Source organism: Neophocaena asiaeorientalis, unplaced genomic scaffold (assembly GCF_003031525.2).
Source record: "Neophocaena asiaeorientalis asiaeorientalis breed wild unplaced genomic scaffold, Neophocaena_asiaeorientalis_V1.1 scaffold177, whole genome shotgun sequence".
Classification (NCBI taxonomy): Eukaryota; Metazoa; Chordata; class Mammalia; order Artiodactyla; family Phocoenidae; genus Neophocaena; species Neophocaena asiaeorientalis.
This window is the reverse complement of record NW_020172779.1, coordinates 8,434,633-8,462,196: the sequence shown is the minus strand read 5'-3', so window position 1 is coordinate 8,462,196 and position 27,564 is coordinate 8,434,633. Positions and strand designations below refer to the sequence as shown.

The window sequence follows — 27,564 nt, the reverse complement described above, 5'->3', positions numbered from 1 at the left end:
TGCTACTCCTTCCACAGGGGTTGTGAGCCCTGCCCCCCATTTCTCACAGCCTGTGTCACCCCTGACTGCATTAAACCCAGCCCACTGCACTCAGCGATGCTCACTGCCTGGCCCCCTTGGGGTCATGTGAGTTGGAATCACTGTTGAAGAGAAGGGGCCTTTCATGAGAAGATCTATGTGTGTTGTTGGTTCTGTTACTTATTAGCTCTTGACCTTGGACAAACTACCTAGCTCCTCTGACAAATCAGGGATAATAATAATAATTACAGCAAGCCCACAGATGGCATGTCACAGTCATTATTCTGTGCTAGATCCTATAAAGTGCTTATGTATACATTCTTATGCATATATTCACTTACGTATATATTCACTGAATCCTCCAACAACCCTATAAGGAGGTGCTATTTTATCCCCATTTTTACAGATAAGGAAACGGCAGCACAGAGAAGTCAAGTTATTAACCCAAGGTTGCACAGCTAGGAAAGAGCAGAGTGGAATTTGAAGCCAGGCAATCTGGCCCCAGAGTCCATATTCTTAACTTCTACACCCTTCCAACTTTCCTTCTTGTGTCTCACAGCAGTAAATTAGACAGAATTTATGAAAAAAAAATTTTTAAGCTGCTCGGATGTATGAACATATAAGATATTTGCATCATTAGATTGTGAACTTAGAATAAAAGAGCCACATGTCTTGCTCCACTTTGTAAAACTGGTGCTCAGTGTTATTGAATAAATGGACACATGGAAGAACACGTAAACTAACTGACCTTCAGGTGTCACAGTAAGAGAAGAGTAACAGAGAGAGATTGGGAGGCAATGCTTTCTCACCAGGTTGGTTGTACACGGTCCCCAGGTCCACTTGGAAGGAGCCGATCAGTACACCTCCTATCAGCTTGTGGTGAAAGACCTGGGGAGAGATGGAGCGGTGAGTCTGACAACACTAGATTTCTCCTTGGGGATAAATCTGTGAAATGGGTTCATGACAAACCCATTCAAAGAGGATTCTAGGCCTTGAACCTTGTCTGGCCTTCACACTTATCTGGAGCACAGTGACATTTGGTTATCAAACCTCAGGGCTGGCTGTACAGGGTGTCCAAAGTATTGCAGCTGTATCTCATCTCCTAGCAGGATTTTAGCTAATTTTCTATTGAAGGACGCGTATCAAATCTCACTGCCTAAAACGTGTTTTTTTGCTTGTTTGTCTGTTTGTTTGTTTGTAGCCAAAATGAACTCTAGGGCAGCCCACTCTTCAAACCCATCTCTGCCTTTTGAAATGCTATCCATCTTTAAATGCCTAGAGCAAATGCTGCCTCCTCCAAGCAGCCCTCCCTGATCCTCCGCAGATGAAAGTATTCCCTTTCTCTCCTAAAATCCCACAACACTTTGCTCACCACTTTCTCAGAGAACTCATCCTTATTGCCTTGAGAAGTTTGGGACACGTACAATAGTCAGAACAAAGGAGGCTGTCATCCTCAATACTTTGATTAGAAGTCAACACAGTGCCTGGCTGGTTAGAGCAGCACATTTTTATGTTAATGCTATTAAGATTAGGAAGCTCTAAAGGAAGCTGGCAGAGCTGGGCCTGAGTCCAGAAGTCACACTGCATGAAAAACTGCTGAAGAATCAGGAGTAGTTTAATTTTTTTAGTGGGGGTTTCTTTAAGTTTTTTTTTTTTTTTTTTTTTGCGGCACGCGGGCCTCTCACTGTTGTGGCCTCTCCCGTTGCGGAGCACAGGCTCCAGACGCACAGGCTCAGCGGCCATGGCTCACGGGCCCAGCCGTTCCACGGCATGTGGGATCTTCCCGGACCGGGGCATGGATCCGTGTCCCCTGCATCGGCAGGCGGATTCTCAACCACTGAGCCACCAGGGAAGCCCCCAGTGGTTTAACTTTTAACCCAGAAAAGAGAAAACTGAGAGTGTGGAAGAAAAGCAATGGTAACTCAAGTGTCTTTAACACTTGAAAATACTGCCATCTAGAAGAGGGAGGAGGATCCCTGTGTGGTTCCCAAGCTACAGGAAGAGAGATTTCAGCACACTATAAAGGCAATTTTTATAACAGAACTTCCCAGCAATGGAATGGGCTACTCTAGGAGTAGTGACCTCCCCATCTCTGGATATAATCAAGTAGTGCCCAAGAACCCCATGTCATGTGTCATGGAGGTGGTGGAGAGGGATTCCTACGCCAGCTGGAAGTTGGACTAGATGGTCTCTGAGGCTTCCTTCTAACTGTAAAATTCTATGAGTTCCTTGATTCAAGTACAGTTTCCTACCTTCTTCTACCTACCACATGGCCTTGTTCGTAATAAACACTCAATAAACATTCAGTGAGTTAATGAGTGATTGACTAATTGAATGATGGATGAGTGAGAGACTTTTGTAGCTTCTGAACAGATCCTTTTGAAAGAGGCAGTAAGAAACAATACATTCAATTGATTTCAAAAAATGAAGAAAATGAGAGCCCTTCCCAGCTCCCTTCCCACTCTTCCTCCCTTGTCCAAAGTTTGCAAGGGTGTTAGAGAACAAAGGGGAAGTAAGGACAGTTTGGCTTCAGTTGAGGAGCTATTTAAATCCACAGGCACAAAACTCACCTCAAACCCCTCATGCTTAGAGCTGCTACTGCAGCTTCCCAAAGCCCTCAGCAGGAACACGAGCCTAGGGCTTCCCTGGTGGCGCAGTGGTTGGGGGTCCGCCTGCCGATACAGGGGACACAGGTTTGTGCCCCGGTCCGGGAAGATCCCACGTGCCGCGGAGCGGCTGGGCCCGTGAGCCATGGCCGCTGAGCCTGTGCGTCCGGAGCCTGTGCTCCGCAACGGGAGAGGTCACAACAGTGAGAGGCCCGCAAACCGCAAAAAAAAAAAAAAAACATGAGCCTAACTCAAGCTCTCTTCTCAGATCAAAGGCATCTTGGTCCCTATGGGCATAATGAGCCAGAGCCCCAGATGGATCTTTAAATAACAGGAGGCCTCCTCACATCATCCACCCTGTGTGAGCACCAGGCAATGCTGGTGTGGTCAAGCATTAGGTTACAAGAACAAGGGCATCTCACACACAGAGAGAAGGGGGCCCTGCATGCCTGGGGCCACTGTCAAGGGAAGACGGTCTTTGGCACCACCAGGGTCTGCTACAGCCTGGCTGTCCCAACAGCATTTGCTTACAGCACTGGCCCCCTTCTCCCACATGGAATTTTTTCTGGACATGTTAACTTTTGGTTCATGGACTAACAGAAAACTTATATTAAACACTCCCTTTTCAAGGGTAGTTTTCCCTTTAAAATCTTCAGTCTCTATCCCCAAGTGTCTTTTAGGGAGACCAAAGTATTCTTTTCTTCCAAGTGAGACGAGCAGAGATAGGCAATACCAGCTTTGATCCTCTGCTAAAAATCCACTTGCCCCGCAGAGAGTCATGACCCTTGTCTATGATGCCATATAAAACCTAGCTATTGGACTTCCCTGGTGGCGCAGTGGTTAAGAATCCTCCTGCCAATGCAGGGGGCGTGGGTTCCATCCCTGGTCCAGGAAGATCCCACATGCCACGGAGCAGCTAATCCCATACTCCACAGCTACTGAGCCTGTGCTCCAGAGCCTGCCAGCCACAACTACTGAGCCCACGTGCCACAACTACTGAAGCACACACACCTAGAGCCTGTGCTCCGCAGCAAGAGAAGCCACCACAATGAGAAGCCCCTCACCTCAACGAAGGGTAGCCCCCCCTTGCTGCAACTAGAGAAAGCCCACACGCAGCAACAAAGACCCAACGCAGCCAAAAATTAATTAATTAAAAAAAACCTAGCTATTAACTATTCATCTGCACTCTAGACAGTCCCCTAGGTGCCTGTTATAAAGCCGATCCCACAAACAGGTGGTTGCCTGAGTGATGCAATGAGACATCCTGGAAAACGCCCCACGTCCTGAAATATCTTCTCACCACCTGTCATCACGCCTGAAATTCACGTGTGAAGAATGTTTGGCTCCTATTGACTTTTCATTACTCAAGAGTCACATTCTTCAAGTGCCCCCGGGAAAGAGAATATCACGATTCCACTATTACCTAAGCCTTAATGTACGACTTATATATAATATGCATATATATAATGTAATGTAATGTAATATAGTATAATTTATATAACAGAGATTGACTGGGTGATAATGACAGGCAAGGAAGTCTTCAAGACAAGTTTTGCCATCTTCATAACTCTGATCAGGGTTGGTGTCACTGTTCAAAACCTTTCCTCATTCTCCACACGTCTTACGTTGTCACATAAAGTAGGAATTCTGTTCTTTCAGAATTTATTGGGAAGAGAGCACCTACCCTTCAAGCCCCCTGCCCATCCCCACCACTTTAAGGCATACACACCCCCACTGTGCTCTTCATGGGAGAAGCAGAGATTTCTCAGTCTGGTGAGATGGATGCAATGAGCCATCCACACAGCTCTCTGTTCCTTTACTGAGTGGTGTGATGTGAAGTTGGCAGTGATCCCGGTTGGCCTGCCCTACCCTCATTTGGACTAATACGGCTTCAACACGGGCACTCTCCTTCTCATTCCTGCCCTCTACATGGTGGGCCAACCTAGTAAGGCACCTGTGTGGACCAGGAAGCTCTCTCCATCTCTACTCCTCAGACTTGATCTGTGGAGACAGGAAATCGCCCGGCAGGGCTGCGGAAGGCTCTCTGTAGCCGACCCAACTCCCCCGTGGGCAGGTCCTGCTGTTTACACTCCGAGGCAACTATTAAGACTCCAAATGGCAACCACTTGCTGCAAATCACATTTTCCGACTCAGCATTATTGATATATTGGGTTGCTTCCTGCTTCTTTTTCCTATTTCTCTATTTATTACCAAATAGGAGGGGAATGGGGGGTGTGACTAACTATTATTAGCATGGCTATCACCCCAAGAGAGAAATACTAACATTTGCTTGATAAAAAGAAAGAAATCAACTCAAAATGGCAATCTATTAAGATGTCATTTATACTTCACGTATATATTTCACATTCCCACATTAGTCAGCTACACAATGGCTTGATGGTAGCTTACAACTTGCTTCCAGCAAGTATAGAACCTTTCTTGAGTCTGTTTTCCTTCCCAGATGCCTCTGCACTGATTATTTCAAGTTCTATTCTGTTGGTTTTAAACTCAACAACCCACACTCACACTCCTGAATCTATTCATCCGTAAACAGACTGAGCTGCCCTAGAGAGTTCCCAAAGCCTAGAATCTCTTCCACCTCCCCTCACCCCCACCAGCAATGATATACTTACTGAGATTTTGATGATCTTGTCAAAAAGATGTAATTGGGGCCCAACGAAGTCAAAGACAAAGTACTGGAAAACATAAAGTTCATTCTGCCCATAAATTCCTGGCTTGCATGTAAGAACTCTGTTCCTGGAATAGATTTAGATCTGCATTTTTCTAACAAATTGCTGCAAGGTTCTCAATGACAGAACTGTGTCACCAACTGATCGGCCCAGCCCTACTGAAAGTCATTTAATCTGTTTTCAATTGTTTTCAAGTAGAAAAAGAAAGACTATCACCAATTACATCTTTACACAACACATTTTCCTCTAAAATGGACATGAGAATTGGAATTGTTGGGTCATGGCTTGTGTGTCTGTAAACTTTTAGTAGCTAGCATAAAATTTTTTTCCAAAGGAGCTAAGCCATTTTACGTTCCCACTGGCAGCATATGAAAATAGCCATTCCCTTGCCGACCCTTGAATTTTCAATTCTTGTACATTTATGTATCTATCTACCTATCTATCTATTTATTTGTTGCCTATATATAATGATGAGTGAAAGTATATCACAGTGTGGTTTTAATTTGGAGTGAACTTGATTAAAATTTGATTTTCTCAGGATTTTTCAGCTTCAAACGTCCCTGTGAAATTCCCAAGATTGACCAGGGAAAGAATGAAAAGAAGTTATGGGTAAGGGAGATTTCTAATTTGAGGAAAGCAATTGAATTCTACAGTTGAAGAAAATATATAGACTGCTCTCCATATTCTACAGTTAAAAAGACTGAAGATGAAAGAATTTAAAAGACATGCCTGGAGTCATATAGCTAGCTATTGCTGGGCTGGGGACCAAAGCTGAGTTCTCCTGAAGTTACTATAAAAGGAATTCAAGTGCTAGACGTTTCACCATTGGAACTTTATTGAGTGCCTCCCAAATGTGAGGTAGGAGGCTCCTCATGTAGAAAACTGGTGTAGTGCTTTGCTGTGGGTTGTGTGTTTTGAGGACTGATGGGGTTGGGAGAGGCCAGTAGGAAGTTGTTTCATGGATTGTTTTGTGTTTGAGCTGCAAGATGGAGGTATGACACAAGGACATTAGAGACAAAAATGACAGCAGTAGGAAAGGGAGAAGTGACCCACTAACAGCCTGCCGTTAAAGGCAACACAGAAAAATCAAAACATGAAAGCTGAAAGATGTCATCATATACCATAATAAGAGACGTTCAAAATGGCCGTCTTTCAATATCAATGAAAAGTTACGTTATGTTCAGTGTCTCCTGTTTAAGAGAACAGGAAACTATGTATAACATTTCAGGAAGTTTTTCATATACATGTTTAAAGTTTTTAAGAGCTTCGGTGTTCAGAATTTCTTTTATGTCCAAAACACTTGCATGAAGTTCTTCATTCTCTGGTGTATGAGATGCTGGGGGTTCCTTTGGATCAATAAATTAGTTCTAATGTTTATTGCCTTCCACTGAGTTTCACACACAGTATTTCAGATTTAGCTGCCTCATATATGTTCCCTGGACCTCTGAACCCACACACATTTTTCTAACTGGGAAATATTCCCCAGCCTCTACTAACTGGTTCCTTCAACATCTGATGATCTTTGGGCTTGAAAAATTAGAGTCTAAATCTGTAACAAAGATTTTTAATTCCACGTCTTTGTTTTTTACTTGATTTCCCAATGATTACACTTAGCCTAATTGAATGTCATTTAGATCCAGGACTTGTATGCACAAAGCAAACATTAATAAAATCGTCAACAAATCTGTAGAGCTTTGCAGTTTTAATGCATTTTCATGCACGTTATTTCATATCGCATTCAGGCCGAAAGATGTTATGGAGCTGAGGCGTAGAACAGAAAGGAGAAAACTGTCACTTAAACACATCGTAAAAGTCTCAGAGGCAAGAAAGATAAAGAGGAAAGGAGTTAACAGCTCAAATGTGATTTGGGAATTTTCTATATATATTATTATGCATACTCTCTCTGCCTGCCTTTTCAATTACCACTCTCATTAAAATATTAATTAAGAGTTTACTGCATTTTTGGACAATTCATGGTGTTGAAGTGCCTAGGGGGGAACGAGTACTCTCGCACACTGTTAGCTGGAGTACAGATTGTTACCTTTTTGGAGGGCAGTGTGGTCATATCAAATTTTAAATGCATATACTCTTCACCCTAGTTATGCCATTTAAATATCATTATAAGTAGTATCCAAAGGCTGAAAAAAAATTTAATATCCATCAATGAGAGATTGGTTTAGTAAATTATAATATATCAATGCAATGGAAAACTCTACAGCAAAGAAGGGAAAATGAGATTGAACTATATGTCTTTTATATATATATATGTATATATATATAAATTTATTTATTTACTTTTTTTTTTTTTTTTGGCTGTGTTGGGTCTTTGTTGCTGCACGGGGGCTTTCTCTAGTTGCAGCGAGTGGGGGCTACTCTTCGTTGCGGTGCATGGGCTTTTCATTGTGGTGGCTTCTCTTATTGTGGAACATGGGCTCTAGGCATGTGAGCTTCAGTAGTTGTGGCTCGTGTTCTCTAAAGCACAGGCTTAGTAGTTGTGGCACACGGGCTTAGTTGCTCCGCGGCATGTGGGATCTTCCCGGACCAGGGCTCGAACCCGTGTCCCCTGCATTGGCAGGAGGATTCTCAACCACTGCACCACCAGGGAAGCCCTGAACTATATGTCTAGATACAGACTAATCTCCAAGATACATTGTTTTGTGAAAAGACCTAGGTCCAGGACAGTGTGTATAGAATGCTACCATTTGGCTACAGTATCTGTTTGTATTCTTACGCAGGCCTGGAATATCTCTGCAAAGGATACACAAATGCCTGGGGAGAATGGCTGTCTCCAGGGAGGGGCACTATGGGATTAGATAGAGATCAAAGATCAGGGGGAAACACATATCATATATATTTTCACATATATCATTTTAAACTCTGTATCTCTGACCATTTTTAAAAACTGTTTAATCTTTTTATTTAAAAACAAGAATTTAGTGTGTATAAATTTAGAAGCTTTGTGTCTCTCCTTGATGCTTTCCTTTACAATTTTTGCGCTGCTTAGAAAAATACCACTGTTGTACTTTCCAACACAGCATGCCTATTTCAAAATTAATAATTAAATTTTCAATGTTTCTGCTATGCAGAAGAATGTATGTCTTCTCCCTAACCAGCACATTTATTGGATATAAACTCAGAGCTTATGACAGATGAAGATGAGTTTATAAGAAATTGGTACAAGCACTATGGTAAACAGTATAGAGGTTCCTTAAAAAATTAAAAACAGAACTACCATAGGATCCAGCAATTCTACTTCTGAGTATTTATCTGAATAAACCAAATACACTAATTTGAAAACGTATATGCATCCCTATGTTCATTGCAGCATTATTTACAATAGCCAAGATATGGAAGCAACCTAAGTGTCCATCAACAGATGAATGGATAAAGAAGATGGGGTATATATACACAATAGAATATTCCTCAATCATAGAAATACTGAAATCTTGCCATCTGCGACAGCATGGGTGGACCTGGCGGGTAGTATGCTAAGTGAAATAAGTCAGAGAAAGAGAAATACCATATGATTTCACTTATATGTGAAATCTAAAAAACAAAACAAAGGAACAACTTACAAAACAGAAATAGACTCACAAATACAAAGAACGAGTTGGTGTTTGCCAGAGGGGAGGGGTGTTGGGGGGATGTGTGAAATAGGTGAAGGGGACTAAGAGGTATAAACTACCAGTTATAAAGTAAATAAGTCACAGGGATGTAAAGTGCAGCACAGAAAATATAGTCAATAATATTGTAATAGGGCTTCCCTGGTGGCACAGTAGTTGGGAGTCCGCCTGCTGATGCAGGGGACACAGGTTTGTGCCCTGGTCCGGGAGGATCCCACATGCCGCGGAGCGGCTGGGCCCGTGAGCCATGGCCGCTGAGCCTGCGTGTCCGGAGCCTGTGCTCCGCAACGGGAGAGGCCACAACAGTGAGAGGCCCGCGTACCGCAAAAAAATAATAATATTTTAATAACTTTGTATGGTGACAGATGGTAATCAGACTTACTACGGTGATCATTTCATAATGTATTAAAAATTTAATTACTATGTTGTACACCTAAAACTAATATGATATTGTAAGTCAGTTATACTCCAGTAAATAATTTTTTTAAAGAAATAAGAAAATGGGTCTATTGAAAACACAGCAATGAATTTAATATCACGAGGAATTCCTTGCCTCTCCCTTCCATTGTCTGTAAAATTTTGGAAGGAGGCTCCGCGACGGTTTTTCTATTTGAAGAATGCTGCAGAGTGGTGGTGAAGAGTGTGTTGGTGGAGAGGAAGTTGGTGACCTCCGTGACTTACTTCATTGTAAAGTGGGTTGTTGGTTCCTTCCTTCACTGTGCTTTGCTTCTTCTCATCCCCAATTTCAATGATCACAACTGGGTCGATGTTCTCACCCACCAGCTGGCGGGCCTCAGTGATGTTTATGGCAATCTACAACACAAAGCAGCATGTACACACTCTGGGTCTGGCTGTTCATTCACACAAGAAGAGCTGGGGGAGGCTTGGTAGGAAGAGCTCATCACTTACTTGGTAATTTTGGGATCTGACCTCCCCATCGTGGATCTTAGTCAACAGTTTTGATCTATTGAAAGAAAGTTTAACATATTTGTTTCATTAAGTAAGAACCTACCTTAGATCCATAAGCCATGAAAATATTTTCCCAGGTATTTCCACATGCTTTTATTTATATCACATATTCTCTCTCCACCTCTGGAGGAGATAAGTATAGATGGACACATGACTTAACCTCTCTATGACTCAGTTTTCCCATCCTAAAATTGGCACTAATAATAGCCCTTAACACAAGGAGTGATTGCTACAATTAAAAGATGTAAGGCATATAAAGGTTTAACCCAGTTCCTGGCAAGACTAAATGTCAATTCTTACTGTGAGTATGACTATCAGTATCATTTATTTTTTATTCTACAGAATGAGAAACTGAGATGCCTCAGCAAATCAGTGGCAGAGCTGGGTCTAAATAAGCATCTCCCTAATCTGCTGTCTGATCCTATCCAGAGGACCAATTTGCCATTTCTGGTAAATATAGCAATTCTGAGTTTCGTGATTGCTTTTGAAAAAAAAAAAATTGGTAAAAAAGAAAATTGCAAAGAATGACCAAGATGTCATCTGAGCGAGATTTCACATTCCAGGGGATTTCATTTATCAGGACTGTCATGAGTAATTGAAAACAGATGTACAACACCTGGGCATCTAGAAATTGGATAATAACATAAAGAGGTGAAGAATCCCTGTTGCCACAGAAGCAGCAATGGGTGGGATATAAACTGAGCTCGAGTTCCTATTGAATTTTATTCTCTTGCCTTCTAGCAACACTGCCGCATTTGACTTCCTTCCATTTCTGCTGATTATAATTGAGTCCAGTAGAGAACAGAGTAAACTAGTAAAAGTCTCAAGGCTTTGGAGTCAGGCCGATCTGAATTAGAATATTTGTTTTCCCCAATTTTGTGATATTAACCTTAATTTCTTCATCTAAAAATAGAAATAACAATTTCTACCGCATAGGGTTGCTTTTAGGATTAAAAGAAATATTGCACGTAGGAAAGGGTAGATATCAAAGGGTATCTGTTCATCAATAAAACGGCAAACCTGTACTGACCATTTACCATGTGAAAGCTCTGTGCTAGTCTCAGAGGAAAAACAAACATGAACAAGCCATCATCTTGGTCCTTACAGAGCTAGCAAGCTATCCAAGGGAGAGAGGACCAAAGCAGATAAAGGGAGAACTATTAAGTGTAAGACATGTCGTAGAAAAAAATGTGATAGAACTTCAGAGAAGAGAGAAATTTGTGAGAGCCGAAGTAAGCAACAAAGACATCACTACAGAGGTCAGATTTGAATTGGACATTAGTAGGTGGGTAGAATTTTAACTGATGGAGGATGCACTGGCCAGGAGAAAGAAAAAGGCTCGTACTTCTTCCTTCTCTTTCTCCTGCCTTCCTCCACTAGTTCTATGCTATTATCTTAGCGAAATAAATGGCAAAGGATCTGTTAAAGGATATTAAAAAATAACTGAAGTCCTGATTCTGGGGTTTGGGGGAGTGGTAGCTGTCATGGTGCCGTGTAGGGGGGAGACATTGCAGTGAGTACGAACGTACAAACTTCACATCTTCTTTTAAGGGTCAAGCACTGAGCTATCACCTTTTCTGACTTCCATCTGTCTCCCGACCCCTGCCCCCCTCCCCATACACACATACACTGTGTACCATCCTGTCACAGCCCAGTAATACCAACTTAGGATGTGCCACACAAGGAAGCACTAATTTGCCCTACTGATAATAACAACTCTGAGTGGAAAAGGAAGGGATGGCATGAGGAATTATCATTAGTAAGAAATTGACATAAACAGATATGGTAGACTAAAAGCATTGATAGCCCCAATTATTGGCTTCCTTGTATCCAGGATTTTTACCCTGTAACTTGTAGCCTCCTCTTGCTGTGACATGGGCTAGAGTTGTGACTTGCATTGGTCAACAGAATGCAGCAGAAATGACTTTTGCCAATTCCAAGCCTGGGCTCAAGAGATCTTGTGTACTTCCACTTTCTCTCCTGGAACCCTGCCATCACCACCATTGGAATAAGCTTGGAATAGCCTGCTGGAGGATCTAATACCGTATAGAGGAGAGGCCAGTGGTCCCAGGTAAAGCAATACTGGACCAGCCCACCACCAACCAACAGTCAAACTAAAATCAGCAGAACTGCCAAATGACAACAGACACATCAGTCATATACCTGTGACTACGTGGAACCAGTAAAACTATCCAAACTAACGCATGATAAGTGCTCATATTAAGCCACTGAGCTTAGGGGTTATTGGTTACACACCTATAGCTAACTGATACAACAAATTGCACGCAGAAGGCCAGTTTGTTCTGACTCTTTGTTGGGTAGTATAAGAACCACTTTCTCATTTGGGACAAACACAAAGCCAAGACATCTAGCATCTTGATGAATTAAAGAGCAGGTGAGGGACAGCACCTGATTCTGTCTCCTGTTGCTGCTGTCATTCCTGAACAATGAGGGACATGAGTACCTTAACTCAGGAAATTTAAGACGTTGGTAGAGCTGGGACCCTGGCCAGCACTGCCACAGAGAAAGTAGAGGAGACAAAACACTCAGTCTTCCTGCCTCAGACCTTCAGCTCCTGTAGACGGTGACTAGGTGTTATTCTCTGTTCTCCCAGAGCCTGCAGGAGTACCTGGCAGAGGGGAGGTGCTAGCAAATGTGTGCTAATTGCCCGTATCAATACTGTACCTTCTCTTTGGAGGAGCTGAGGGGACAGGAGAGGTGGAAGCATTGTCAGAAATCAAATCTCCTCCCAGGCCTTCCTGGTGAGAAAGCCCCTCCTGTGGTGCTTCTGCTTCTCCTTGACCATCTAGAAAAGCAAACAAAAGGGACAGATCTATTAAATATGACACACCGTGGCAATATGAGCCTCAACTCTGTGTCCAGGCTATGCCAGTCACCGTAAGGTGTACAAGGACTGGTCAAAGACAGTCCTTGACCGCATGGACCTTAACATCTTATTGGCAGAAAAGCCAGACACATACTATGTCTCTTCTGTTTCCAAAAAAGAGAGGGAGTAGATTTGTATGACTGGTATTGTGGAATTATGGATTATAAATTTAAAGATATGCTTTCGGGGTTTCCCTGGTGGCACAGTGGTTGAGAGTCCGCCAGCCGATGCAGGGGACACGGGTTCGTGCCCTGGTCCGGGAAGATCCCACATGCCGTGGAGCAGCTGGGCCCATGAGCCATGGCTACTGAGCCTGCGTGTCCGGAGCCTGTGCTCCGCATCGGGAGAGGCCACAACAGTGAGAGGCCCACGCACCGCGATGAAGAGTGGCCCCCGCTCGCCACAACTAGAGAAAGCCCTCGCACAGAAACGAAGACCCAATGCAGCCAAAAAGAAAATAAATAAATAAACTTTAAAAAATAAAAGAATGAGGAGCAACTCTTAGGGAATCAGGTTTACAGTGATCATTCTTAGGTACCTTATACATGCCAGAAACTGGGCTAGGTTAGATGTTCAGGATGGAGGAATTAACAAAACGTGGACCCCTCCCTCTAGGGGTTTACGTGCTGGAGGGTGAGACAGGCCTGCAGGCAGGAAGGCAGTCAGCTAAAGCACCATCCATAGCTAACTCATTCATTCATTCATTCTGTTCTCTCCAATCTACTCACCAAGGAGCTCCACTGCAACCTACTTTAAAAAAAAAAAAATCATGCTTCTCTTTTGAAAACCCCTCCATGGCTTTCCACTGCACTTAGAATAAATCCGAAGTGCACACGCAACTCTAATTCCCTGTCCTACCTGGCTGCCATCTCCTCCTCCTGGCCTACCTGCCCCCCGGCCCTACCCTCAGTGCTTTCTAGTCACACAGGCTGGCTTCCATCCCTTCTAACAAGCTCTCTCCTGCTTGGAGTCTTTCTTCACAGGCAGCCCTCCGCCTGAGCTGCTCTCCCTGCCCACCCATCGGGGGCTCACCCTCGATGCTGTAACTTAAATATTACCCCCCCACTCAGGGAGCCCCTCTCAGACCACACTAAAAGAGATCCCCCAATAGTCTCCATGTAAGCACATTGTCTATTTTCTTTACAGCACTTTTCTCCACTTGTAATGCAGTTACCGCATCAGGGTCCCCATGGATAACAGATGGCCCGTCCACAGGAGAAAGACTTGAGGACTTTTTACAAAGGCGTGGGTGTAGGAAAACCACAAAGGGTTGTACAGCTATCTTTGGCTATGGCAGCCAAGCTGATACCACGTGGAGGCCCCCAAAATGAGGAGAGAGAACAGTTACCAGAAAGTGGTAGGAGAGGAAGTCGGGTCTAGTCGGCTTTCCTAGGTGGAGGGGTACCCATCCTCCAGTTGAGGGACACATCCAACCACTGGGTCCTGACCTCACACTCCTTCCTCCCCCAGACCTCCTTCTGGGGTACCCCCTTGGGGAAGGGACCTGGGTTGTGCATCCATAGAGGTCAGCCTCCTGGGACAGAGAAGAGGTGGACAAGGGTGGAAGATAGATCTGGAGGGGCAAACGGAAGAATCCTCCACAGGGCTGTCTTCCCTCTAAACTATCCAATGTCACCACTACATACCCAGAACCGAGCACAGGACCCTAGGCTCAGCAGACATTCTATTAATATTTGTTAAATAAATGAATGAATGATGATCATGGGAGGTACCCAACAACTACTCTTTGGGTAGCTAATTAATGGATGCGTCAGGATCACTGGAATTTTAGGAAATTAAGGCATAGCCATTATGTCTCAAAATACACAGATGTAAGAGCCACAGACTTTGAGAATCTCTAAACATTTCACCCGGAAGTCCTAACTTCCCCAGTCAGGCCAAGAAGCAAAGACCAACTTGCACTAAGTTCTGTAGACTTTGTTTTCGCTGTCTCCCACAGGGTCAGCCCATGGCCAGTAGGATGGATGCTATTTACTTTTAGGAGGCCCTGACTCCTCTCCGCCCTGTTTGCTCTGTGGGCTGAAGACTCTATGTGACAAAGTGAGAGAGTGGCATGGACATATATACACTACCAAACGTAAGGTGGATAGCTACTGGGAAGCAGCCACATAGCACAGGGAGATCAACTCGGTGCTTTGTGACCGCCTGGAGGGCTGGGATGGGGAGGGTGGGAGGGAGGGAGACGCAAGAGGGAAGAGAGATGGGAACATATGTATATGTATAACTGATTCACTTTGTTATAAAGCAGAAACTAACACACCATTGTAAAGCAATTATACTTCAATAAAGATGTTTAAACAAAAAAAAAAATGAGCCCTGGGGAGCCAGCTCCTCTGAAACGCCTATGGTCGGCTGCCCTAAATCTCCACCAGCTTGTTCCTTCCCCGTTGCACAGTCAGTAAGGGCTCCTAACTGGAGGCTGACCCATGGGGTAGGAAAGCCTGGGCTCTGGTGTAAGACTGACCTAGCCTCAGAAGCCAGCTTCTGCACCTATTGGTTGTGTGACTTTTAGCAAACACTTATCCTCTCTGAACCTCTTATAAAACAGGGGCAAGGGAAACTACATTTCAGAGTCATGAATGATGCATGTCAAGTAAAAAATAGCAGGGGCTTATTCAATGTGTCATAGATATTATTTTTCATAAGGTCCTTGAAGGAAGGAACTGTGTCTTATTCAAGCTTGTATCTGCAGGACCTACTGCAGGGTCATAATTTCAAGGACACCAGGAAAGACCCCAGAGTCTTTTCTACCCAATCCCTGATACCTTCAACTTGAGTGAATAGACAAGTACTTCTATTAAGCTTTAAGCCTTGTCTCCACCTAAAATGTAATGCCTCTCCTGTCCCATCCAAGAATGACTTGATCGTTACCATCAACACTCTAATATGAATGAGTCTCTGTATTTTCCCATTGTAAGGTTAGGTTTTCCCTGAGGGTGAGGAGTGAAGCTTGGTGGAGGCCAGGTTGCAGGGCACCTGCAGGGTACGCGGTGAAGGGTGAAGGACGCACCCCTCCAAGGAGATGAGAGGGGTGAAAATAAAGCAGACTGACTGTACCATTTTGGTTTAGAAATGGTCCAGAAAGCTAGCCTTGAACCAGTTGCTGTCACGACCACCCAACGTAAGTTTCCAGACACCACCCCAGACCTGTCCATTGGAATCAGTTGATCATATTTGATTCAATACACATGAGTGTCTCCCTGATATGGGGCCTGGCCTCCACTGGCACAGGTCACACTGTAACTTGGAGCTTTGCTCTTCTGGAGAAGGAATCGCCCATTCTAAGCGCAGAAAGTCTGAGAGCCTGGATTTATCAATATATCCCAATGCCATTGCTTCCTGGCTCTGCACCTCCCACCCTCAAGGCTGGCTTCATGGGTCTGTGCAGCCCTGTAGGGTCCTGTGATCAGAAGGAACTCATTGCCCTTGGCCTAATGCTCTGCAGTCACCATCCAGATATTCTTAATAAGTTCTTAACAATGGCTTTGCATTTTCATTTTTCACTGAGCCCTGCAATTCTGCAGCTGGTCTTTTCCACACTTTACTTACTCTCTCTGCATCTCTGTAACCTCATTTGTGAAACTTGGATAGGCACACCTTCTGGTAGGATGACGGAGGGGTTAAATGGGACAGTATATGTAAAGCCTCCCCCAGAGCAGCTGCTACCCTCCCTCTGATTTTCAAAATCTCACTTGCTTCTCCCCATGATCGCACGGTCAGCTCAGTAGCCCACGTCATGCCCACTTAACAAAGGGAGAAGCTGGGACTTGGAGCTGCTGAGTGACTTATCCTGGGCCACAGAGCAAATCAGAACAGAAATGGGAGCTTGAACCCTGTCACTGCCTCCTTGGGGGGAATCCTTCCGGGGTCCAGCAGGTGTCCACCCACCCTTGTTTGGCCAAGGGACCAGATGACCAGTGGCGCAGCGGGGGATCACTTTGGGCCTGCACTTGGGGTTGGCAGGGTCTGAAGACCCAGAAGGCAGCACAGTTCCCACCTCACTCCTCGGAGAATGAATCCCATTCTCAGCCAAGGGGGGGTCAACCCTGGAGACCTGCAGGCCCCAGGGTGGTGGTCCCTCCCTACCCCTCAAAAGACTCACCTTGGGCACCCTTGTTGGCTAGGATTAACCCCTTCTCTGCTTTCTTCTTCTTCTTCAGCTTCAGCCCAAACATCTCCTTTCTGAAAAAAAAAGAAAAATTAAAAAATACAGTGATAATTACTTTGACTCATTCAGACATGTTAAGAGAAAATACACACACACACACACACACACACACACACACACACACTGAGTTCTTCTTCTGGAACCTGACCATCCTCCTAAACCACCCAGGATGGGCATCAAAAGACAAGTATCAGGATGACCCAACATGCTCTCCAGACTCTTACAGAAACCACAAAACCCCCTCCTAAACAGAAATCCTGAGGTCCACCTAGAACCACAACAAAACTAATAACACTAGCTGTTTTCTTCTCCATTTCTCTTTACTCAGCTGTGACAGGCATTCAAAACAAATGATATCATTTAATCGTCACAGAAACCCTCTCCTATCCATCTTGCAGATGAGGGGCCAAGGCCCAGAGAGGGTAAGTAAAGTTTCCAAGGTCACACAGCTCTTAAGTGTCAGAGCTACCCCTGGAACCAGGCCTGTCTGATTTTAGAGCCCAGGCTCTAACCACAGGGTCACCTGAGCAGAATGAACACCCTCTCCACAGCTGAGCTCCAGACCATTTCTAAGGTCAAGAGGCTCTGGGATTTACGAAGGTCACTCCACAAGTGCACAGCTCAGCTGACATGTAGTATATGCCCAGAATGTTAGCTATTATTATTATTAGCCATGAGCAGGAAGCTGTTTGGGGGCCTCCTCCTCAGCCCTGGAAAGGGGCCCAGTCTGTTGTTTCTAACACCAGGAGCATCCCGACCCTCTGCCAGCCTGCTGAGAGAATCCATTTCTGGAGCTGCGCGGAAGGATGGAAGGTCAGAAAAAGTTCTGGCTTTGAGTCGGGCAGGCTGATGGGGTGGCCTTTGGAGACGGGAAGAAGAGGAACAGGGACAGAATGGAGGAGAAGGGAGGCGAGAGCAGCAAAGGCTCGGACCCTCTCAGCGAGCATCCTGCAGTCCTGAGCAATGTGAGGACAGTGGCAGAACAACTGAAGTTTTCAATTTTCTTACATATTTAGGACTCAAGAGTGCATGGACTGCAGTGGCCAAGATCAGGGCCTCCACAGCCAGACTGCCTGGGTGCTAATCCCAGCACCATCTCTGCGACCTTGAACGGGTCACTTAACCTCTCAAAACTCCAGGGTCCTCATGTGTAAATGAGATAACAAATGTAAAGCATTTAGCCCAGTACCTGAAACATACTAGTTGCTCAATAAATGTTAGCTATTCTTGTTATTATTTGAAGGGATAAGGTTAGAACTAATGAGAGGAAGCTACTAGGAGACATATGTCCCCTCCATTCACTTATTTATTTATTTCCTTATTTGTTTATTTATTCTTTTCATGTCCTGCCTTGATCCAGATGAGGAATTAAGGAGCCTTCCTCACTGATGCTGCCTGAACAGTGGAATGCACTGCACTGGGTGGAAGTGAGTTCCCAGTTCCTGGAGATGTGCAAGCAGAGACCTAAGGACCACTGGTAAAAGATGTTGTAGAGAGGACAAACATCAAAGGCAGGGGGCACTGGCCTAGGGGACTCTGGGGGTCCTTTGAGATCCTGAAATACAGTAGAATGATGGAAAGAATGGGTTCTGAATTTATAAGCAGCTCATGCAGCTCAATAACAAAAAACCCAATCCCAAAATGGGCAGAAGACCTAAATAGACATTTCTCCAAAGAAGATATACAGACTGCCAACAAACACATGAAAGAATGCTCAACATCATTAATCATTAGAGAAATACAAATCAAAACTACAATGAGATATCATCTCACACCAGTCAGAACGGCCATCATCAAAAAATCTAGAAACAATAAACGCTGGAGAGGGTGTGGAGAAAAGGGAACCCTCTTGCACTGTTGGTGGGAATGTAAATTGATACAGCCACTATGGAGAACAGTATGGACATTCACTAAAAAACTAAAAATAGAACTACCATATGACCCAGCAATCCCACTACTGGGCACATATCCTGAGAAAACCATAGTTCAAAAAGACATATGTACCCCAATGTTCATTGCAGCACTATTTACAATAGCCAGGACATGGAAACAACCTAAATGTCCATCGACAGATGAATGGATAGAGGAGATGTGGCACACATATACAATGGAATATTACACAGCCATAAAAAGAAATGAAATTGAGCTATTTGTAATGAGGTGGATGGACCTAGAGTCTGTCATACAGAGTGAAGTAAGTCAGAAAGAGAAAGACAAATACCGTATGCTAACACATATACATGGAATTTAAGAAAAAAAATGTCATGAAGAACCTAGGGATAAGACAGGAATAAAGACACAGACCTACTAAAGAATGGACTTGAGGATACGGGGAGGGGGAAGGTTAAGCTGGGACAAAGTGAGAGAGTGGCATGGACATATATGCACTACCAAATGTAAAATAGATAGCTAGTGGGAAGCAGCTGCATAGCACAGGGAGATCAGCTCAGTGCTTTGTGACTGCCTGGAAGGGTGGGATAGGGAGGGTGGGACGGAGGAGACGCAAGAGGGAAGAGATATGGGAACATATGTATATGTATAACTGATTCACTTTGTTATAAAGCAGAAACTAACACACCATTGTAAAGCAATTACACTCCAATAAAGATGTAAAAAAAAAAAAAAAAAAAAAAAGAATGGGTTCTGGAACCACCCAGACATGGTTGGATTGGGTAAGTCACAGCACTTCTCTGAGCCAGTTTCCACCTGAGTACAATGGAGATAAATGACACGGTACATACTTTACAGGATTGTTGTAAGAATATAATGAGGTAAGTAAGCAAAGCACCTAGGACAAAGAAAGCTGTGATAACAACATGCTTCTAAGTCTCCCAGGAATCTCAAATACACAAAGGAAATTCCCTTTTTTTCTGAAATTTCTTAAAGGAAATTTCCAATAATAGTTTTTGCTTTCCTGTTTTCAAAGGAGAGTTACCATGCAGAGAGTCCAGGCCAGTCCCGTCCAGACCCTGAATTACCACTGTGGTCCCCAAGGGCTCCCTGCTGTGATCATTTCACAGAGTCAGAATCTGATGTTCCTGGGAAATTGGCAAGCAGGCTCGACAGAGTACTTGAGAAGACTGAGTAACTTCCATCTGGAAACAGGAAGTTGCTACCAGTAAATGACAGTAGCTACCGGAGGGAGACTTAACACTCCTTTAGGAAGCTGACAGTTCATCACGGATGGCCTCAGCATTCCGAGCCCTCCCACAGGGCAGTGACTGAGGCATGGGGCATGCCACAGGCTACTGTCGTGGGCACGGGAGGAGGGAGAGATGCGCCACCTCTCAGAGTCAGGCACCCCTGCCCCTCCAAAACCAAGAGCTCCTAACCCTGCTGTCCATTAAACCCACCTAAGGAGTTTAAAATATACCAGTGTCCGGAACCACCTTCAGAGATTTTTAATTAATTTGGGAGAAGAACCAGTTCTCAGGAGGTCTGCTCTAGACACAGCTCAGACCCCATACAGAGGAGGCCAGAAACCTTCCAGTAATGCCCAAAGAATTTACAACCAGCTCTGCTCTCTGGGTGGATTGATGTTTGTTTCACAAACACACAAGGTTGTTTGCTTGAAACTCTGAGTCAGTTATCAAGGGCAATCCCAGCATGACTCCCAGTGTGAAAAGATTTCTTGATGAAAATTGATTTCTTCTCCTCAGCCCCGTGACATCCACAGTAGAGAGGGCACAGCTCGCCAGCCCTGAAAGATCTTGCCACTGGCAGATTGCACAGCCCAGGGTAAATTGGAGACACAAGACTCAGCTCAGGGCCCTGCTTGAAGCCACCTGTTAGCTCCAGAATTGGGGGCTGCATGCTTAAATCAGATGAACATGTTTCATTCTCACACGACACAGTATTTCTTATCAAATCCACAGGGTGATGTTAAAAAAGGAAACAATGCTCATACAATGTAAAACATGCTATAAAGTATTATAATGTTGATGACAAGAAAACATGCTACAATATTCCCCTGAGTGAGTTTTGAAGGTTTTAAACATGCTTTGACACTCAGCAAGTGCCAGGAATACCATGTTACATACATAAGCTCCTAGGATCCCCACCACGTACCACGAGGAGGATGCTATTATTATCCACTTTTACAAACAAGAGTTTGTCGGGGTTCCCAGCCAATATTTTGGGATCAACCAATAAAGCAGGAAGACTTACCTGGTAAGTCTTCAAGGCAGCTGCCATCGTACCGGCCCCCCTCTCCAGTTTGCCGAGGATTCCGGCATGGGAACCTCCTGCCCCACTTCAAAGAAAGGATGGAACTCTCCAGTTTAGGGTCTACTGAATCTCCTCCCAGGGCCACCCCAAGATAAGTCAAGAGACACACAGCAACCCCCATACCACCCTGGTCTCCTCAGGGCGAAAGCTACCACGACTCCGATATCTACATCCAAACAGCGAGAGCATTAAACTGCGCATGTTTAACTTGCTTCCGCACGTCTGTTCGAGGCGGCGTTGCTTCACGTTGAGCCCAGGGCTCGCACTTCCCAGGAGGCAGCCAGCCTGGCACACAGAAAGAGCCCGGCAACCGGAGTTTGGGTCTCATCAATGACACTTTCTAGCTATGTCACTGCAGCTGGCCACAGGACTTCTCGGAGCTCCAGGCTCCTCTTCTGCAGGAAGTGGTGGTAAAATTAACACTGCTTTTCTCACTGGGATATTGTGTATGTCACCTCATTGAACCCTCATGCTGAACTGCTCTAAGCTCTACAAATAGCAACTTTACTGTCATGTCCACGGCTCAGGGGAGCCGAGATCAGGAAATCGCTCACAACCATGGTCACCTTGTGGTTTTCCTCTTGTGTCACCAGATTCCCCTTCTGGAATCACCTTTTCTACCTTCAGTGCACAAGAGAAGCAGCTCAGGCCAAGAGGCCAAACACTAAGTTAATTGTATCAATGGATGTGACCAGTACCGGCCCCTGCTACTCTCCTTCCCAGATAAGACGACTCAGGTCACCTCTGCACCTCACCCTCCAGTTCCACTCATAACATCCAGTGTGGGGAAAAAAAAAAAAAACACTTTGGGGCTTCCCTGGTGGCACAGTGGTTAATAATCCACCTGCCAATGCAGGGGAGATGGGTTCGAGTCCCGGTCCGGGAAGATCCCACATACCGCGGAGCAACAAAGCCCGTGCACCACAACTACTGAGCCTGCGCTCTAGAGCCCATGAGCCACAACTACTAAAGCCTACGTGCCACAACTACTGAAGCCCACGCACCTAGAGCCCGTGCTCCGCAACAAGAGAAGCCACCGCAATGAGAAACCCGCGCACTGCAACAAAGAGTAGCCCCTGCTCACCACAACTAGAGAAAGCCAGCATGCAGCAACCAAGACCCAACACAGCCAAAATAGATAGATAAATAAAAAATTTATATTAAAAAAAAACAACCACTTTGATTTGTGAATTTCTTTATATGGGAACTCTTTAAAACTTTAAAATATATATATTTAATAAAATTCCTTTATCAGAAGAATGGATTTGCAGGTAATCAAGTCTATCCTAAAAAACAAAACAAAATCAAGCCTTATCACCATGTTGAGGTTATCCAGAGAGCCTTGGGTAAATTTCCCACTGCCTGCTAGGAAATACCTTCTTGGGTATATGCTATCTGTGTACTCATCTTACTTCTAGGACTGACATATATTTATTAAAGGCAAACCAGCAAACATAGAAACAGCCATAATGTGGGCTTTGACAGAAGATTGTTAAAATATAAATCTATGCGACATCTTGCCTTGTCAAGACTCCGAAACTTTTTTTCCTCTCTGCCCGTGATCGTCCCATTACTGCTCTCCTGATCATATCCGTTTACTTAGGGCAATGATGGTCAACTTTGGCTGTACATCAGATTCACGTGAGGGAGCATTCTAAAACTATCTCCCACACTACGGCCAGATCCCATCCCAGAGAGTCTGAGTTCATTGGTCAGCTCCGGGGCCACGCTGCAGTAGTTTTTTAAGTTCCCCAGGTGATTCTAAAGTGCAGCAGGGTTGCAAACCCCTGTGGCTAAGTAATCAGTGCCAATGAGCTGTGTTCTCAAAGACAAAGTTCATATATATCTATATTTGTGTGTGTGTGTGTGTGTGTGTGTGTGTGTGGGGGGGGTACACGGGCCTCTCACTGTTGTGGCCTCTCCTGTTGCGGAGCACAGGCTCTGGACGCGCAGGCTCAGTGGCCATGACTCATGGGCCCAGCCGCTCCGCGGCATGTGGGATCTTCCCGGACTGGGGCATGAACCCGTGTCCCCTGCATCGGCAGGTCTCTAAGAACAAACAGAAGGGCTCCCAGCAGCCTGGACAGCAACAGAGTCCAGCTCAGTAATAAGAAAAAGAGCAACCGGTCTCACCTTGACCAGTGAAGGCTCCTGACCTTGCCCAGAAATACTCACGATAACTAACTTCTTAGCCTCAAGGCAGGTCAGCAGGGTAGGAGGTGCAGCATCCAGCACTGGTCTTTGGGAGGAGAAAGTCTACCCTCTAGAATGGAGAGGGTCTCGGGCACGAGGCTGTCTCCTCCAGACGGGCAGGTATCTCCCAGGAAATGCCCTTTCTGCTGTGTCTGCCCGGCAGCTCCCTATCTCTGTTTGAAATCCAGAGCCCAAGACTGGTCTGCAAACACAGCAGCTCAGAGCAGATCCTGAGAGGAGGGGCCTCCAGGGTGTTTTATTCCAAGTCAGGTAGCCACAGGTAGGTCAAGGCTCAAAGAAACTCCAGCTCCAGACAGTGCCAAAGCCCTGGATACCTTCTAGCCACCGTCCAGCCATCAAAGTTGGATTTTTAATTATTTCACCATCCCCTACTCATTTGCAGTAATGAATATGTTTTCACTTTACTTGGGGCCAGTTCTAGATACTTTTACAAGTATTATCCTATTTAAGTCCCACATCAGCCCTCAGAGGTAGGTACTATCACTGTGCCCAATGTACAGATGGTGAAACTGAGCCACAGAGGGGCTGGTAAGTGCTGGGATTTGAACCAAGGCCACCTGCCCTCAGAGCCTGTGCTCTCAGGCCCTCCAGCCTGCTCTCTGTGGCATTTCATTGGGACTTGTAGTCTGAGGTTATTTCAAAGACGTCAAGTTTAGAAAGGAGACAAATAAAAAGAAGGCATTTTGGTGGATCAGATGCTTCAGAAGTCATTGCCTGGAGTGGGTTGAATAGTGGCTGCCCAAAATATACACATTTGGGAAACTGTGAATGTGCCCTTATTTGCAAAAAAGAGTCTTTGCAAATGTAATTAAGTTAAAGATCTCAGGATGAGATCATTCTGGATTACATGAGTGGGTGTTAAACCCAAAGGCAAGTGTTCTTACAAGAAACAGAAAAGAAGACACACAGAGAAGGCCATGTGAAGACAGAGGCAGAGATCGGAATGATGTGACCACAAGCCGAGAAATGCCTGGAGCCACCAGAAGCTGGAAGAGGCAAGGAAGGATTCTCTCCCAGAGCCTTCAGACGGAGCATAATCCTCTCAGCACCTTGGTTTCAGACTTCTGGCCTCCAGAACTGGGAGAGGATACATTTCTGTTGTTCTAAGCCTCCCAGTTTGTGGTCATTTGTATGACAGCACCAAGGAACTGATCCACTGCCCTTTGTTACTTCCTCTTGCGCTTTTTTAAAAATTTAATTAATTTTGGCTGTGTTGGGTGTTCGTTGCTGCGTGCGGGCTTTCTCTAGTTGCGGCGAGCAGGGGCTACTCTTCGTTGAGGTGCGCGGGCTCCTCACTGTGGTGGCTTCTCTTGCTGCGGAGCACAGGCTCTAGGTGCGTGGGCTTCAGTAGTTGTGACTTGCGGGCTTAGTTGCTCCACGGCATGGATCTTCCCGGACCAGGGATCAAACCCGTGTCCCCTGCATTGGCAGGTGGACTCAACTGCTGCGCCACCAGGGAAGTCCCCCTCTTGCACTTCTTAATGGCACCACATGAAAGGAAAGAAAGTGGGTGCACTCCACTGAGCCCCTCATGGGGAAGAATGGGAATTTGACGCCTGTGGGCCAGGCAGTGGTGTAAGAGCCTCCAAGGGGCAGGACAGCAAGGCAGGAAGGCAGGGAGGTGGGGAGAAGGTTTTGCAAGTGAGGACTGAGCAGGTTACAGAGTAGCTCACAAGGCAGCCTCGTTCAACATCCACAACTGAGCTCAATGTCTCCAGAGAAATGGGCCTTGGCTCAGGGGTTCACAGATGGGGCACAGGCTTCCTGAAGCATCCCACCTCCCGTTTTTGGTCATCATAGATTTGACCCCAATCAGAAGCAAAGATGTCAGAGATTACTGAGCCCCAACCTTACACGTTACAAAAGGGGAAAATGATGACTAAAGAGGTGATGTGGTCTGAGGTCGCATAGCCAATCATGCAACCATCAGAGCTGGAACCTTGTCTCCTGATTCCTGAGCCGTTCAAGGGAACCAAACCTCCTCCTCTTGTCTGATCTGTTCTTCACAAAAGAAGATCCTGTGGCAACTCTTTTCTGAGCTCAACAGCCCCAGGGGTCCCCAAGTGTTCTCTAGCTAAAGCTCAAATCCCTCCTCCTAGGATTTAAGTTTATTTCTCCTTGTTTGCAGAATGACAGCCTTACCATGTGGCTGCTATGTCTGGCTCAGATACAAGTACACATCATAACAACAGAAGTCATCTGGCTGCACAGTACACATTCAATCATAAATATTTGCTGATTGCTCATCGCAGGGAAAAACCAAATGGACAACCCGCAGCCTTCTTTCTCTACTTAATCTCGTACTGCTTGCTCTCTCTGCTCCGACCACACCACCTTCCCTCAGCAACTTGACTGAAACATGCCCTTCCTTCAGGGTCTTTGCACATGCCCTTCTCTGTGCCTAGAATCCATATGCCCTCCCACACCTCTTTGCCCCATTAACTCCATCCCATCCCTTAGAAAGATGTCACTTAACATCACAAGGACACTGATGTATATAAAATTGATGACTAATAAGAACCTGCTGTATAAAAAAATAAATAAAATAAAAAACATCACAAAGGGCTTCCCTGGTGGCACAGTGGTTGAGAGTCCTGGTTGAGAGCTTAAGTTGATTTGCCCAGGATCAACCATCCTGCAGCCAATTTTTGTCTCTGACACCTTTGCTCTTAACTTCCACACTTCACTGCTTCACTATCCCATATTCAACGTATCCATAGGACAAGTTCCATTATTGGAGGTAACCTACATGTTATTTTGTTCTGTGCAACAACAAAAAAAAAACCCAAATCATACTTATACAGCACAGCACAGGGGACTCATCACCAAAACCGTCTACAGGGCAAGTCTCTTTCTGGAAAGTACTATCATGTTGTAAAAGATCCAGGAGAAACAGGCCATCCTCGTTCTACTATTGTTGTACAATGAAAAGGGGATGACTTTGATTCCATGGAACCGTAAAATTCTGATAGATTGAAGTGCATTTGAGAATGGTTACCATCACCCTTGATTTCTTCCCAAGCATACTGAAAGCTCTTAAAGGACAGAGACAAGATATATTTCACTTTTCTTGCCCTCAGCATCCCATCCAGTGTAGGCATCCAATTAATGTTATACAGAAGGTTTTGAAGCTCTGATAGATTATCTGTGTCTGCACCCCACAGCCTCTCCCAGACAACAGTGACTTTCCCGTGACCCGTTTCTGGAGCTTCAGTGATCAGTTAAGTCCAGTCCAGAACGTGCTGCTTTTTTGCCTAAGTTCTGGGATGTGTTTGCCAGTGCTGAAGTTGGGAAAAGATTTTCACCTTCCTGCTTTTTCTAACACTTTAATCATAAGAGGTTAGATATAACCTGGAAAGTCTATTCTGGAGAATAAGGAAATGCTCAGAAACCTATGGGAACATGTCGAAAGGACACAGGAGCCAACCTGAAGGGGTTCCCTCTGGCAAAATACGGAACAATTTGGGTATCAAAATCAATAACAAAAGGAAGGGATTATAACACATTAAATAATAATCCAAAAACCCATATTGATACTGAAAAGGGGGAAGTGCTGGGAGAGGAAGAGAGAGGGGAAACCTCTTTTTATACTCAGAGGTAATAAAGGAAATAAGATTATAGACCACCATTTACCATCCCTAGAGTGATTGCTAATTATCACTAAGAATCATCAGTGGGGCTAAAACCTGTCCCTGTACCCCCTAAAATCATTGCTTATTCCCCAGCCGTACGTGCCTTGTGTCTGTAACTGGGAAACAGTTCACTACCCTCCTCTTCACAACTGCCCATACTTAGTGTGTTAAGTCCCTGGTCTGCTGGGATTATAAGAATCTCCAAGGGGAGACAGAGACAGTAATATTTGATAGCACACAATGAATTGTTGACGAGGCCATCTGAAAGTTGTGGATGGAAAGAACCTTCCCAGGTTCTGTTCAATTCCATCCTTGAAAAAAAAAAAAAAGAAGTCTCTGCAGCTCCCCAGACAGGCCTTCTCTATGGTGGCCTCTCACAGCAGGTTTGACAGTTGGCAAAAGGATTTGTAAGGAGCTCTTAACTGGAATCCTGCTCTACTAACTGCCTTTTGTCTTTGTAACCCAAGATTTACTTTCTCATACAGGTGTGTACACAGCAAGGGAATGCT

At 44.9% G+C, this 27,564-nt stretch overlaps 1 protein-coding gene across 1 annotated transcript in view; it reads right to left on the bottom strand.

The window, feature by feature from the left end:
* FER1L6 (fer-1 like family member 6) overlaps window positions 1-16,989 on the bottom strand; it is a 118,055-nt gene extending 101,066 nt beyond the window's left edge. The window contains exons 1-6 of the mRNA XM_024741324.1: window positions 16,917-16,989; window positions 12,592-12,712; window positions 9,847-9,901; window positions 9,619-9,750; window positions 5,258-5,320; window positions 828-906 (exon numbers count right to left, since the gene is read on the bottom strand). Coding sequence (XP_024597092.1) covers window positions 828-906; window positions 5,258-5,320; window positions 9,619-9,750; window positions 9,847-9,901; window positions 12,592-12,712; window positions 16,917-16,989 — 523 coding nt within the window. The remainder of the gene's footprint in view (window positions 1-827; window positions 907-5,257; window positions 5,321-9,618; window positions 9,751-9,846; window positions 9,902-12,591; window positions 12,713-16,916) is intronic.
* Window positions 16,990-27,564: the final 10,575 nt, after the last annotated feature.